Genomic DNA, 15,102 nt, shown 5'->3' on the forward strand with positions numbered 1-15,102 from the left:
CTATCTGTGTTTTCCTATCTCTCTTCTTCACTCTGCTCCTTTGTAGCTCAGCATGTATTTTTCACTACGTGACCCATCTCATTAAACCTAGTCTTTCTGTCAAGGTAACTTTCTGTAAGTTGTAGCATTCCATAGGCTCACAGGGATCTGAAGCAAGCACAAAGCAAACAAGAAGAGCAGCAAGATGTAAGCATGATTTCTTCATGCATCTCATGATTTCTTCAGCAGTGTTCACTGCTGTAGTGGGACTTGCAGAGAGACTGTCCTGTCCCCTCACCTTTAAACGCTCAAAAAAAGAGATTTGTGACTCTGGGGGTACAGCACCGGCTGTGGTAAATGCTGGGGAGGTCTGTGAGCTCTCTGCTTCCCAGCAGCCTGATGTACCTCAGTTCTGTGCCCAAGAACTAATGCCCAGCCAAGGCCCCCAGGATGTCCCTTTGAACATGCTATAGCTGAAGCATAGGAACTTCCTTGGTCCTCCTTCTAGCCACCAGCTCGTGTGGAAATTGGAAACCCTGTGAAAGTGTCCTCCTTGTAGGAGTCTTCCCCTTCCTGACCTGCCTGTCAAGCACCTGGGGACATGGTCTCTCCAGCACATGCTCACTGAAAATGCCTCAAGCTGAGGTAATTATGGGGTTGTAGCAGTACTAGAGCAGCTCTTGGGTGACAGCCCTGCTATTATTTTCCCTGCAGTAAAATCCCTGGTGCTACATGTGAGGGCAAGGCCAGCCTCTGCGTCCCTGTGCTGGGCAGGGGTGCTGCACCAGGAGCTGGGGGGTGAGGGGCTGGGGATTTGTGCAGCTGCAGTCACAGGTCTGTGTCATCCAGAGGGCATGCTGCAGCTTCTGCTGCTAGGCTGGGTTGCTTCAAGGACAGAAACACTCCCTGGCAACGCAGCAGTGCACAGCCAGGTAATTGGTACACAGCTACTTGAGGCAGGTTCTCCTGGGCCTTCCTTGGCCTCCCTAAGGGAAGATGTGATGGAGACTGGAAGGCTCTGCTCAGCTGGAGTGAGCTGCACGGTTCGGTGATGAAGGTGGGAAGGAGAAAGCTCTGTTGTGGTGGAGAGGAGTTCACGTGGTAATGAAACCCTTTGACCCCATGGAGAGGACCTGTGTCTGTGTTTTCACAGCTGCGTCTGTGCTGGCTTCTAATGAACCACGAGATGAAACAGCTGAGCTGTCATTGCTAACTGATCACTGAGGGCAGGTGTTGCACTCCCTGTTTTCACCTGGCATGCTGAGTTCCTAGAGGGACCTGCTTGTGACAAAATTTGGTGCACAAAGCAGCCTAGGGCATCTCTGGTCTTCACAGTGGAGAAGGTTGCTGCAGTGTAACAGGAGTTGTTTGCATCCACTGCCCTCACACAGCATCCTGCCTCAGCCAGGACATTCCTCCCTCCTTCCTGATAGCATCTGCCCACACATTTGCCTAGCCAAGACATTCCCAGCTCTGCTCCCACAGTAATGGAGGTGCCGGGAGCTGCCTGGGCTGGGGCGAGCAGCCTGCGTGGGAGCAGTTCTCTCTTGTGACAGCTTGGCTGTGAAAGCCAGAGTTCTTTACTTGGTGTTATTCCAGAAACTCCATATTCCTGGAAAAAAATCTTATGCAAATCTCATTTTTCGTTAAAAACAAAAACTACAACAACAACAAAAAAACAATCAACAACAACAAAAATAAGTACACATAAAAACCGAATGAATAGCTGTTTGGCTGGAGAAAAATGGAACTGCAAACTGAACTGCAGCCTGAAGATGCGAGAGCAAGCCAGAATGTATCATTTCTGAAATGCTCTGAAGCCTGAGCCAGTTTCTTGAAGAGAGAAAAAACACCCCAAACTCAATGTTCCCATGGTCAGCCCTGAGATAACCCTGGCGCTGCTGCCTTTCCCTCCCTCCTCTCCTGGGGGAGGCAGAAGGAGGGCAGCCCACAGCTGCTGGAGGAGAGGCTTGTGCAGGCTTGTGCTGAGCAGAAGCCATCCTGGTCAGCATGCAGGCTGCCTTGGTTAATCTTAAAACATGCTAGGAAGAGATAAATCTTTTTCAGAGCAATCTGTGTACTTCAAACAACTGTCCCTCTTTCGCAGACATAATTGATGTATGATATCTTTTGAATGACTGCAGCGCAATCGGAGGTTAAACAATTGGACGAAAACAGTCCTCTCCCTTCTGCCTGCTGTATCCTATTGGCTTGAGCTTTCTCTTGAGTCCTTGATGGCAGCAGATCCACAGAGCTGGGGCTGAGCTGTGCCCACAGAAGCAGCACTGTGACTTGGGGCAGCTCCCAGGGGTGGATGTGGGTGTGTTGGAGCCAGAGCTCCAGGTCAGCAGGGAGGGCCTGATAGCCCCGGACAGAAAGCAAGCTCTGTGCTAGTGAGTGCTTAGCAGGGGGTTTCTTTATAACTTGCATTTTGATCTTCGGAATTTGAATGCATTTGCATGTTTTCCTTTTCACTAGATCAAAAACGATGCTTTGCCAGAGAGTTAATAACTCCCAGGGCTTCATATCTGGGGAAACCAGCTAGTGGGCCCCTGAGAGGACTGACGTGGGGAAATGCTCCCTGCTGGGGCTGCTGAGATAACGGGACAACAAGGAGTCCAGCCCTAGACGCTGGTTGGCAGTGCAGCTGTGCTAATTGCTGACTGCTGCTTCCCCACCTCAGTCTTATTCCCTGTGGTGCTCTGCCATTCCCTCCCAGCTCTGGCACCTGCCTTGTACCAACTGGGTTCAGCAGTAACCCATTGGAAAACCAAAATGAAAATCATGCTGGGGATGGTTGATTGGAGAAATTGGGGGCAACAAGATGGCAGTCCTGCCACCCCCTGGGGCTGTTGGTGGAAATGCAGGGCTGGGCACTGAGAGAGAAAGGCAATGCTTGGACTGTTGCTGCCTGCAAAATGCAGGCCAGGACATACTAAATGAGGGCATTGCAAAGGAAAGTACATTATTTGCACAGCAACTGCTGGGAAAGGACCTCTGCCAGCGGGCTGAGCAGCTACCAGGGAATGTATAGACCCTGTTCCACCTTGTAGAAGGCCTTGCACAGAGAGTAAAAAAAGGTGTGTGCTCCCTGGCTTGTAGGGTTGGGAGGGAGAAAATACACCGGTGGCATCTGGCCCTACAAAATCCGTCACTGAAACTGGCAGCGTCTGTGGAATCTGTAACAGTTTTGAAATAATTTCAGGAAAACTGCTTAATAAGCAGTTCAAGGATGTTGCAGTGGTAGTTTTGTTCAGCTTTATTTAAAAAAAAAAAAAAAAAAGTATTTGAAAAGGTTTTCATAAAATATAACACATTTAAAGTTGTTCACAAAATCATGCAAATACAATGACTTGTAGAAGTAAGGTTAATATATATATATCTTAATTTGTTCTTTCTTAATTTGTTCTTCTGGGCTCAACGTCTAAATGTGCAAATGAGAAGAACTGGAACCTTGTTTTTCTTTTTTGTACAGTTTAGAACCACTATGTTAAGATTGGATCATCTGTACAATTTGACATACAAAACCAAAAAAGCAAAGCACGTCATTAAGACAGAGTCTATCTGCAGCATTAAGCCTGTGAGGAGCACCTCAGCAGCACCATGAGTATTTCCTTTCAGCAAAAGCTGGCAGGGATGGAGGAGTGGGATTTGATGCACCTGTTTCTTGAGTGAAGGTTCACTCTTTCTCTCTAAAAACTGAGTCTTATCTGCAGCGTTGCTCTCCACCATGGACCAGAGGCTGGCAGGTATTGGGCTTGCACAGCCAATGTCAGGTTCTGGTCACAGCTTTTTGACACTCATCTGAAAGCAGATGCAATACTCAGCACTGCTTTGTTGTGGCTGAACTCTGAGCAACACCAGCAGAGCTCGATTCGACAGCGTGTGTCTTAGCAGAAGTTTTACCTTTAGCCTTAAATGCTCTTTTCTTTGTGTCCTATTTAAACCGGATGCCGTTGCTTATTAGTACTGCTTTGATGAGGCTGAAGGTTGCTGGTACTTTGTAACGGCAGCTGATAATTTCCTGACTTGTAAGTAGCTGGTAAAGTGTAGTAAGTTTTATTATTATTATTATTGAGGGTGGCAGAAGGAGGGGCACTGATATAATCTCCAACATCAATGGCACTTATAAGCTCAGTTTTCTGGAAATGGTTTTTGGTCTCTATGCATTACAGTAATATAAAATCAAAACATTCTGCATCAGTATTTTGAGTTATGTGTCTGTGGTATGTTTGAATGGTAGGAAAACATAGCGGCTGGCTTCCAGGATTACACAGTCATGAGGTCACTCAAAGGTAGGTCCTAAAGATCATGATATACTTCATGGACTAGTTGGAGACATCAAGTAAATATCTGTATTGCCAATATGGGCTGTTAGTGCCAAAAAAGTGAAATAATATCACACATGTCCATGTGCAGGCTACATTTTGCTAGACTGAAGTTGCATCCGTTTCTTATTTGTTTCTCACTCTATATTTCATTGAGATAATCTTGGTCAGGGTAGATCAGGAAGCCAGTAAATAAGCTGTCTGTCCAGTAGGGATCATAAAAGAGCCCATTTTGTTCAGAGTAAAAGATCTGCAGCCACACCTCGTCCTCTTGCTTCAGAGAGAGAATGGTTGATCCAGAGGCAACGTCGTGGTTCCCAGTGTTGGCGTCAAAAGTCTTGATCCGGTACTGCCCGTTGTGGACCAAGCCGATGGCCAAATGTTTGTTGGCCAAAGTGATATCATAAGTGAAGTAGTAAATACCTGGGATGCTGCATATGAATTTCCCACTGGAAGCATTGTAATGTCCTCCCTCATTCATCAGGATCCTGTCAAATTTGATGGGGAGCCTTTCTCTTGGGTAGCTCTTAGAGACCGCTACAGAGAAGGCAGATTTGGCTTTGTTGGCATTGCAGGTGCAGGGTCCTGGCATCCCAGTCTCACCTTTGTTCCCTTTGGGTCCTTTCTTTCCTGGTGCTCCGTTTTTTCCAGGATTACCCTTTAAACCCTTTGGTCCTCGTGGGCCTGCCTTGCCAATGGCTCCTGCTTTCCCCTTTGGTCCCGGCTTGCCTGGGTTTCCTGTTCTGCCCTGTGGACCTGAAAGACAAATAACCTTGTAAACTCTTTAGTGAAGGTTTAATAAGTGGAAAGGGGTTGTTATCATTGCAGCAGTATGTTTTCATTTGGGAGGAAAATCGTAGTGGTAAGAAACCAATGAAATACCACCTGGGGCTGGACACACGTCAGGTCATAAATCATGTAAATACTGGGATTTATGCTGTGTCTTATTATCTGCCATAGCAAGGGTAGATGGCTGTGAGAGGAAATGTTCTCTAGATTCCCTGTTCTGACTGTGAGAGAAGATGCAGCACTGGCACACTGGCATTATGCTGAACCAGGAGTGCACTCTAGTGTGGTGATGGGAAATCACTGCCTTCTGCCTCCAGCTGGCCCTGATGCTCACAGTGAGGACTGATGAAAAAAGAGCCCCTTTGCAGGACCAGAGGAGGGTGGATGTGTGCTTTGATTTTAATGGAGCACAGTCAGAGCAGTGCCTGACCCTCAGTGAGAGTGCTCCAGGGAATCAGTGCTTAATTTTTCATTTGATTCTGTTTCCCCTGAAAGCAGGAATCAGAGATCAGTGTTTTGTCTCTCACATAATGTGTGTGTGTCAAAACGGAAGATCTCTCTCCACAGGAAATATGCATCAACAAAGAGAAGAAGAAAATAATTACATGCAGCATTACAAGTCTATCAGCAAACAATATGTTTTGGGAGGATTTTGGCACGGGTTTGGGGGTGATGTTTGAAATACTTTCTATTGCTGCTTAGGCTGATTAGACCTTCAAGGATTTGATATTGTGAAAATAAAAGTATCCACCTGTTGCTGTGGCAGCGCTACGTGGGAGCGCCTGGACACAGTGCGAGAATCCAAAACTCACTGGCAAGATCTGAGAAGAGGAGAATGTGAAGAGGAGGAGGCTGAATTCCTGGAAGTGTCTCATGAGATGTAGCCTGCTCTGAGGCTTGCATGTGGGATGACAAGTTGATGTTAACTGGGCTGTTGCACTCATGCTTTTACATTTTACCCTTGCTTTGCAAAGAAGCTCTTCCCTCTTACCTTCATCACCGTGATCGCCTTTGTCCCCATCCTTGCCGTCCTTGCCATCTTTCCCTGGGAAGCCCATCCTGCCAACTGTCCCCGGAGTCCCAGGTGCACCAGGAGGGCCGGGAGGCCCGGGGGGACCCGGCAGGCTGCACGTCAGCTGGGGGCCCTCCTGCAGCGCTGCCTTGGCAAAGCCCCCGAGGATGTGGTTGGCCACGCAGGGCACAGTCCAGAGGAGGAGGACGGCAGAAATCATGGCACAGCCTGGAGAAACGAGATGGGGGCTCGGCTGATGCGTGCGGCAACCTGTGTGTGGGTGCAGCACGGTGCCCTCTGCCAGGGCTCTGTGAAAATGGGGCACAACTGAGATCTTTCCTTTTGGCAGGATGGAGAAGTTTTTTGTTTTGGTGTGTTCTCTCTTACCTCTTCGCTCCTCTTTGCCCTTTGCTGATCCTGCTTTTCCCCCCAGGAGCTGAGCAATGATGGCAAAGAGGTACAGAAAGCAGGTGCCCTGGACTAACAGAGCAGAGGAAGGAAAAACTGGGGAAGCTCACACCAAAGCTCTGAGATATGCACTGCTGTTGCATTGCTGAGTCTATTACAGGGTCCAAGCACAAATTCTAGGGTGATGTGGGGCTGAGCTGAGTTGTGGAAGCCTGGGGACAAGTCAGTCAAGGAAATTCTTAATGTGGTTTGCCTGACAGAATGCATTGAACTTCTGCTAGCTGAGGACACCTGCTGGGGTTCCTCTTCTTCATCATGCTCAGCTGCACTGCCTGCAGCCAGGATCAGCCCTGCTGCAGCCACCACTGCTGTGACCTGTGTTGCTGCAGGGGCTTGTGGCTCTCGCTCACCTTGTAGATGGATGGCCATTAACAGCACTGTTTGCTGCTTTTCTCCTGGCTCGACCATAAGCCATTGCTTTAGGTCTAGAATATGGCAAGGTTTGTTTTACTTGTTTTTGGAGCAGCCTTGCCTCTGCCTTCATTGACAGAGGAGGCTGATCATCCTGGGTTTGTCTGACTCCCCTCCTGGACAGATTTAGGAAATCATTTCTAGAATAAAACTATTCCTGTGGAACTGTTAGTGATGCAGAGCAGTTATCATGCAGTAACACCTCCCTCTGGATGTCTGCACGTGAGCTGTTTGCTAAGAGCTGCACACAGAGTAACCCCACTGCATCTTAAAATGGTGCTTGGGGTGGCAGCTTAGGGAAGGTGCTCAAAATCTATCTGACTGACAGGAGCTCATCTTCATGCACAACCTGCCTGAGACTCTGAATGTCAGAAGAGAGTAAAGTAGACTTTGCATTGGTTCTGCATCTCATTACAGATATACTTAAAAGGAGGATTTCCTCTAGGTATCAGTTTCTGGCAGATGAACGAAGATCCTCTTGCCATCCCCTCCCAGCTCTGGAGGATGCTATGCATTTGGTGGTGTCCAGGTTGAAGATTTTCTCCTTCTCCTGCCAGTGAGGGAGATCACAGCCATGAGCTGCGGGCACTGACCATGTACTGAGGGAAATGCTTTTGGTGTTGGGTTTTTTTCCCAGTGGTCTCAGTGTGGAAACAAGCTGGTGGGGGATGGAAGGCATTCCCTGCCTCAGTTTCTTTCTTTGACCTTCTGTAGTTGGAGTAGCTCTTGGAGAAATGAGACAAAACCTGAAACATCTCTGTCTGGTTCACTGTTTTCTCAATCGCTCCATGATCAAGAGAGATCAAGCCAAAGGAGTAGGCATGTATCACTTTGATACAACTCCTGAGCTCCAGGCTGAGGTGCACACTTTTATTTGGTGGCAAAGTCTCTAAGAAATGCAGTCTTTACCTTCACTACAGCTACCCTGCACTGGAGGAGGTTAAATATTTTGAAAGGCTCATCCACTTGCGTGGGCTTTCTTATCACATCTCCAGTCCTGTTAGCTTAGCTACAGAAGCAGGGATTATGAAGTGAGAAAACTGCATTTCAGATATTTCTTCATGCTTTGGTGCTGAGGCAAATTTGCAATAGACAGATGAGCTGCATTATCCCCTGTCTTTCATTGGCCTTCTGGTCAGGCAGGATCCTGTGTGGCATGAAGCCAAGTACTGGGAATCTTTAGCATCTCTCTGGCAGCATTCTGTTCAATTCCTGCACTGGAAATGAGATGTTTGAAGGATTGCATATATTTAATGTTGCCTTAGTGCTCCCGCCCTGCTATCAGCTCCTGAAGGGGGTGGGAATGCACATTACATGCTCCAGATCCGGCCAGCAATATGCCATATATAAATGCTGAGTGGGAGCCCCCTGGTTCTGAGAGATGTATAATTAAAAACATGCAGAGGAGTAGGAAATGCAGAACAGATTTCTGAGCTGGTTGTGCCTGCTAAGCCATTTCCTTCGTCTGGGCTCTTTTGCTTTCCTTACACCCAAATTTATTTGCTTGTGAAAAGTGTTGGTTTGATGGCCTTGTGAAACTGAAACCACCAACCAGTATTGATGTGGACAGTTGAAAAAGTCTTCTCACTTTACAGAAATGGAAAAAAGTGCTAAAATGCCTTTGGAGTGGGGAGATGCTAAGGAAAGCTCCATCCTCTCTTCCCAGTAACCACCTCAGATGGGGCAGAAGAGAAGGGAGAAGTGTTTGGAGATGGCTGACTCTAAGCTGTTGTGGCAAGGAGGCATTCCGTTGTGGAACATAACCTGGGGAAAAACACAGATGGGGCTGCTTTGTGTGGAGAAGGAATGAGCAGGAGTAAAGCATGGGGCAGAGGGCAGCAAGTTCTCTGGAACTTTCTATTTACCTCCAAGCAGTGCCCCTAGTTAACCCAGGGGGGTAACACACACAGCACCCTGAGGCTGGGAGGTTCAGGTACTGACACATGCACACATGAGGAACATTTGGCCACCTGGGTGTTCTGCATGGCTAGTTTGGGGCTCCACAAGAGCACTGCATCCCACATCACAGCAGTGGCACATTCACAGGAGGATCTATAAATAAGCTTTTAAAGGAATCCCTTTGAAAGAAAAAAAAATCTCCTTCTGTTCCACCTTAAAAGGAAAATTGCATCTCAGTGAAGAACATACAATGAGTTCCAAAAAGCAAATTGGAAACAGACCAGCATCTTTCCTCTCCTCGGTACAAGCAGCAGACCTGGCACCAAAGGCCATGCAGCACATTTTCAGTTGAGGTCTCACTTTTATAGAAACGTTTTAATTAATGCTTTTTGTAATAGGGTTCTGGAGGCTTTCGGCCCTGACAAATCCTTGCTGTGTGGGACTGCACCCTGTGCCCAGCATTGTGAGGGCTGATGGCTGAGCGCTGCCTGGAGGGGGAGATGGGACGATTGCGGATGCAGGCAATGCTGAGCTGCTCTGGGGTCAGCGTTGGATGCTGGCAGGTTTATCACTGCTGGGCCATCTATTGGCAGCCTCTGATCTCTGAGAGAGGCTCCAAAACGTGCCGAGAATGTCTGAGAATGGCAGGATGAGCCACAGGCAGGTGGTGACAGGTACCATCAGCTGGGATTTAGGGACAGTGTGCCCTTCATCCTTCAGCTGAATCCATAAGAACTGCTACTGTGGGGTACAGAGCATCCCTTGGGATTGGTGTAGTGTGTAAAATGATGCTATGGATCCCTATGGGTTCTAGTTCTGTATACGAATAAGCATTAAAAAGGAGCATCTGCAAGAAAAGCTTTTGCCTATGAGAGTGAGCACCAGGAGCGAAGGAGCGCTTGAACCTCCTGGTGCTTATGAAGCAGCTGGGCCGAGACCACAGCGGAGGGGAAAGTCTCCTGGGCTTGCTGGTTGTGGTAATGGTTTGGCACCAGGCATTGTGGACAAATGGAGATTTTTGGCAGGGAAGTGGCCTCATGCAATGCGGTGACAGGGAGAGCCTCTGCATGGAGAGGGAAAGCTGAAAAGCATGCATTTAACTTCCGATTAAGCGAGTGAAGTTGCTGTAACTGATATGATCTGCTGCACAAAGTAGTGTTAAAGGAGTTGAGGGAGAACGATGGATCTCCTGCACCAAAAAACCACACTGCCTCTTCTGCTGTTTCCTTCCCCGACTATTTCTTCCAACCTGGGCTGTTGTCTTTATGTTTCCTGTGCAGGTGTTGGAAACCTGAGTGCGTGATAATTTAGCTCACATTTGCTAAGTCAAGAGAAAGAGGGGGACAAAAAAAACAAAACAAAACAAAATAAAACAAAAAAACAGGGAAAAGGAATGCACTCACCCAGGCTTAATCTTTTCAGGGAGGTCTTGACAGGCGCTGGGATTCCGCTCAGCTTGCAGCAGATGTTTTGCTGCAGACTGCTGTCACATCATGGAGCACAAACCCCGTCCTCCTGCCACTGCGTCCTTCCAAGTGTGCTCTGTGGTTCTGACTTGGTGGGTCTTTCTTTTCTATTAATGTTTTTCCCTGTTTTGCATGTATTGCTGGCTTCCCGCTGCAGCTCTACGTTTTGGCTCAGCTTTGCCAAAGGCATATTTTTATTATTGTGTAATGGATCCGAGCTTCTTCCTCTGTCACGTGGCGTGGGCAGAAGTTTTGCACACACATGGCTGGAGAGCTCTCAGTGCCTGTGGAGCCTTTCCCCTTCCTCTCCTCTGCAGGCTGCTGCGGAGCTGGGCCTGGGTGGGTTCTGCTCTGCCATAGCCACTGCCCCTATGGGCAGGGTTTGTAGGGCCGTGGGCAACAGGGATTGATGCTCAATCTTAGAGCACTAGCAAGGGAAGCAAATCTCATGCTGAGGGTGGGAACAAGCTTCTTGTGTATGGAATAATTTAGACGAAGCAGTAAGGATAGATCATTCAGGGCTTGGAGTGAATGACATCTCTGTGAAGCAGCAGCTTTGCAAAAATGTATGTTGAAAGGAGACAGCAGGTACTGCACAGAGGAGCTGCAGGAGGGTGTGTGAGATAAGGCGTGGAGACTGACACTGAGATGATGGAGTGGGAAAGTTTCTGTCTTTGGAAAGGCTGAGGTTTTGCTTTAAGCTTTCAAAGTAATTGCAAAGCCCCAGCAATGGTTGGTGATGAGGCAGCAGTGCTGGAGGTGGTGCTGCAGTGAAAGCTGGCTGCTGTGGAATGCAGTCAGCTGTTGTGGGATGGCAGTGCTGGCCCTGGGGCTGCTCTGTGCCCTGGTGCTGCTGGCCATAGGCACAGGGCCCTGCCTCGCTCAGCACATGTGCTGGCAGCCAGCGCTGAGGCCAACACAGCTGCTGCCAGCCAGTCAGCGCCTGGTGTTGTGTTCAGTGCCGAGGGCCAGCAGAGAGCAGTGCTCCACAGGTGCCATTCCTCTTCATGCCACAATTTGTCTGCATCGGAGATCTGATGTGGTTGGTTTTTGTTTTCAGAGTTTTTGTTTGTTTGGTTTTGTTTGTTTGTTTGTTTGAGTTTTCTGCAGCATTTGCTCTCAGAACATGGTGAGAGCAGATTCAGCTGCATTTATTTGCATTAAAAAGACAACCTATAAACTGAGTGCATCTGCTATTGGTTTTGTGACCTGCAGTTGGTGAGGCTGCTCCTGGAGGGGTGGGGATGTCTCGCTGCTGCCGGGGCACCAATCAATACAGCAGAGCTGTGACAGCATTCAAATACTGCGTGTATCTTGCTATCCACAGGCTCCTCTTCCCTGCACCCTGCATTGGCTTTTCCCACCTAAGTGTGAGCAGGTCGTGGCCCTCAGACAGCAGAGCTGGAGAGCATGCTGGCAGCATGTGCTGTAAACCAATGAGCCGCCCCTCTGCAGTGAAGCAGAGCAGCCCTAGCGTGCAGCTCTCCATTCTTTTTCTTTTAATGCACTGCAGGAGACTGTTACGAGAGGTGTATCTCAGCAACAGAGGGTTTTCCTTTGCTGGTTCTTGGAGACTGCACTGTTACAGATGCTGACCTCATGGCAGTGCCTTCATAACCAGACACAAGGAGTCAGACAGGACAGAAGCAGCTGCAGCTGGAGGTGGCTGACAGGTGGCCTCAGGGCGAAGCAGGGTGATGGCTGAGCAGGTTTGTCTCTCTTCAAAGATGAATGCAGGGCCTTTGATTTTTTTTTTTTTCATTTTTATGTTTGGAAGATACTAATGGGAGGAAAAAAGCATTTTCTCTGCAGCAGGTCTGCTGGCTTAGTGTGGAGTGGTGATTTGAGTCACTTTTATTGCCCTGCCTGAAAGGAGCTTGGAAGCCTCTGAGCACTCTTCAGAGAGTGATTGTCCCTCTCCAAAAGCCCCCATAAAATGAGACAAATCGCTCTTTAAACTTTAAGGATACGCTCGAGACCATCAGCTCTGCTTAGAAGCTGCTGTCCTAACCCATTAAGATAAAAATAAATAGGTCTATTTTGGGAGGAGGAAAGTGGGAACCAGCCCAAACATCAGTGAGACACTGCCAATGTGTGCAGAAGACAAGTGGTGCTGTGGTTTTGTTTATTTGGCTTCTTTTTTTTGTACTTTCTTTTGTCTTATGTGCCTTTAACTCAAAACCAGCAGTCTCTTTGACTTGCCACATCTGGTTTCTGCTGATCTATCCAGTAACACATTTAGACAAGAACTCTTCTGAAAATGCCTTGCATTTCTCAGGAAAGCTTAAAAAAGGGAATGGGAAATTAGCATGGAGTTCTATAGGAGCCCAAGCCTGTAGTCAGAGCACTGGGCGATGGAAATGCAATGGCACTGATTTGTGCATAAGCAGGTTATATAGAGCTGAGTGAGCATCTGAAAGCAGTAGAGAAGAGGGAGAGCAGATTGCTTATTTAGTAGAGAGTGGGGAAAAAATGCAAAATGATCTCCTCAAACTGAAGGCCAGATACATGTATAGACAAGAAACAAAGGAGAAAAACAAGAGTTGATCCAGAAAACTTGCAAACTCTGAGTGTACATTCTGAAGGCCGAGGGGAGCCACACCTGGGGCTAGCAAAACCTCTGAGGTGGGATCTGAGCATCACTGACAGTGATGGCAGCACCTGGGGATAAGGGCAGTGCCCAGGCCAGGAAAGTTGAGTGCCTCAATGCAGTGCCTCTGTCCTGCAAGGCAAAGCTGCATCCCCTACACAGACTGCATGTAAGCCGTGACAGTCTGCACAGCTAATAATAGCTACGGTACAAATCCCATCTCTCTCTGTTGCTTTCCAAGTGGAGAATTTAACATTAGAGCTGGATTTTTGGTTCTCAGACAACAATTAATTTGCTAGCAATTGACTTTCTGCTGCTCCTAAAACAGAGCACACTGTAGGAGCTGCCCTTGCTGCTTTTGCTTCTATATGTGCCCAGTGTGAGATCTCTTAAAGCAAGAAGGAGCAGCCATGCCACAGCTGGGGCTGACTGAAGGCGGGCTTTCTCCTCCCAGAGCATCTCAGAGTGGCTCTCAGGGTGCTGCCCATGCACAGGACACATGCTGACGTGGGCAGTGTCTCCTTGCCCTGTGCTGATGGAACATTGCAGCAGGTGCTGCAGCATCCAGCGGGGATGGGTTAAAGCTGAGAGGGGAGGTGCTGTTGGAAGGTCCCACTGCTGAGGCGAAGTTGGAGTGAACAGGGCAGGGCCATGGGCTGTGCTTGGAGTGCAGTGCAAACAGGAGGCAGGGTGATGGCTTTCCTAAAATGCAATGGAATGATGAGAATATCTTTTTAAGACTGCTGCTAGGAAGCTTTGAGTTTGCTCATCTGCCCATGGAACAACATTTTCCTGGACAAAGGGCTTTCTTTTTGTCCCATTGAGGTTTGAGATATGGTAGTATTTAGTGGAAGCAAAGCCCACCCCTGCCTGCTATCTCTGGGTGGTCTCTGCCTGAGTTATCCCAGAAGTGAACAAATTTGTTCCATGTAAGATAACTAGCTGAACTTAAAATATTTTTGCCTTTTCCTATGTTGCATCCAGCAAAGCTAACACCACCAGGAGAGCTAGCAGAACAACAGGAAGTTGCTTGCATGTAGTGTTTTGGCCTAAACATATCCAAAAATGGGATGGAAAACAGCTATTGGGCTGCACTGGGCACAGCCACTGCGTTAGTGGGCACAGAAAATCCCATCTCTGCAGTTTTTAATTGTTTTTTTAATCCCCTGAAGGACCAATTCTGTTTCATTCCTGACTATTGCTAAGATTCCTGCAATGCTCTGATCCCTGAACAATTGCACACATGTAGAACAGCACCTCTCTTTCACTAATCCACTCAGGAAAGCCATAAAGATCCAATTACAAAGAAACGTGGAAGACAGTAAAAGAACCATCTTCTGATGTGCCTCGAAGGAAAATAACACAGAACGATAAGCTTATCAGCAAAAAATAAAGGAAAACGTTTTATCTGCACACTTACAAATGTAAACACCTTCAAATCAACATCTTGCTCTCAGTTTGCAGATTGAGTGTGCCTTCAGAACCAGGATTCAAACGGGGAGGAAAAAAGAGGTAATTGAAGCAATTGCTGGGAAGGGAGATGGGAAAATGAACGCTGAGCTCTGCCAAGGGTGAGATGCAGAGAAAGCTGCTCCGAGCGTGCTGGCTGGGTCTGGTTTGCATTATGATTTCAGAACGTGACAAGTTCTGTTAACAGGCTACTACATTTCTTCTCATCTCCCTTGTCTTTGTGTACACAAGAAACAACTGCAGCCATCCCTGCTGCTTTCCACTGTATGATTATTTTCATCCAAACCTGCCCATAAACTTGTTCCCAACTCATTTTAGAAACAACAACAACAAAAAAAAAAAAACAACAAACCCAACCCTGCTTGTTCAAGGGGAGGTGATCATTGGACACGCAGTCACACTGCATGCCAAATGCAAGGGGAAACAGATGGAGGAAAATTAATCCTCGCCACGATGCGTGACGTTCTGTAACATTTAACCTCTGTCACAGAAACAGAACAATACTTTTTTAGCTTTTTCCCTTTAACTGTGGAGGCTGACTTAGAAGAGAGATCCTCTTTGTCATTCACAAGTCCAAAGAAGTGTACTTTGCATGAGTCGAAATGCTTTTTCACTCCACAGCTGGCTGCTCTGGGAAACACAAGTCACCCAGGCTCTCTCTGAGCAGAGCAAGACAGGACCTGCCAGGGA

General features: G+C 47.7%; 1 protein-coding gene across 1 annotated transcript; it reads right to left on the reverse strand.

The window, feature by feature from the left end:
• Positions 1-3,437: 3,437 nt before the first annotated feature.
• On the reverse strand, positions 3,438-10,696 carry C1QTNF2 (C1q and TNF related 2). The gene is made up of 3 exons (XM_052684989.1): positions 10,290-10,696; positions 6,088-6,336; positions 3,438-5,063 (listed from the first exon to the last, which is right to left on the reverse strand). Exons 2-3 carry the CDS (start codon positions 6,326-6,328, stop codon positions 4,450-4,452), a joined length of 855 nt encoding a protein of 284 aa, XP_052540949.1. The 5' UTR covers positions 6,329-6,336; positions 10,290-10,696; the 3' UTR covers positions 3,438-4,449.
• Between the last annotated feature and the right edge of the window lie 4,406 nt (positions 10,697-15,102).

The sequence above is a fragment of the Tympanuchus pallidicinctus genome, unplaced genomic scaffold (genome assembly GCF_026119805.1).
Source record: "Tympanuchus pallidicinctus isolate F22 unplaced genomic scaffold, pur_lepc_1.0 scaffold21, whole genome shotgun sequence".
NCBI lineage: Eukaryota > Metazoa > Chordata > Aves > Galliformes > Phasianidae > Tympanuchus > Tympanuchus pallidicinctus.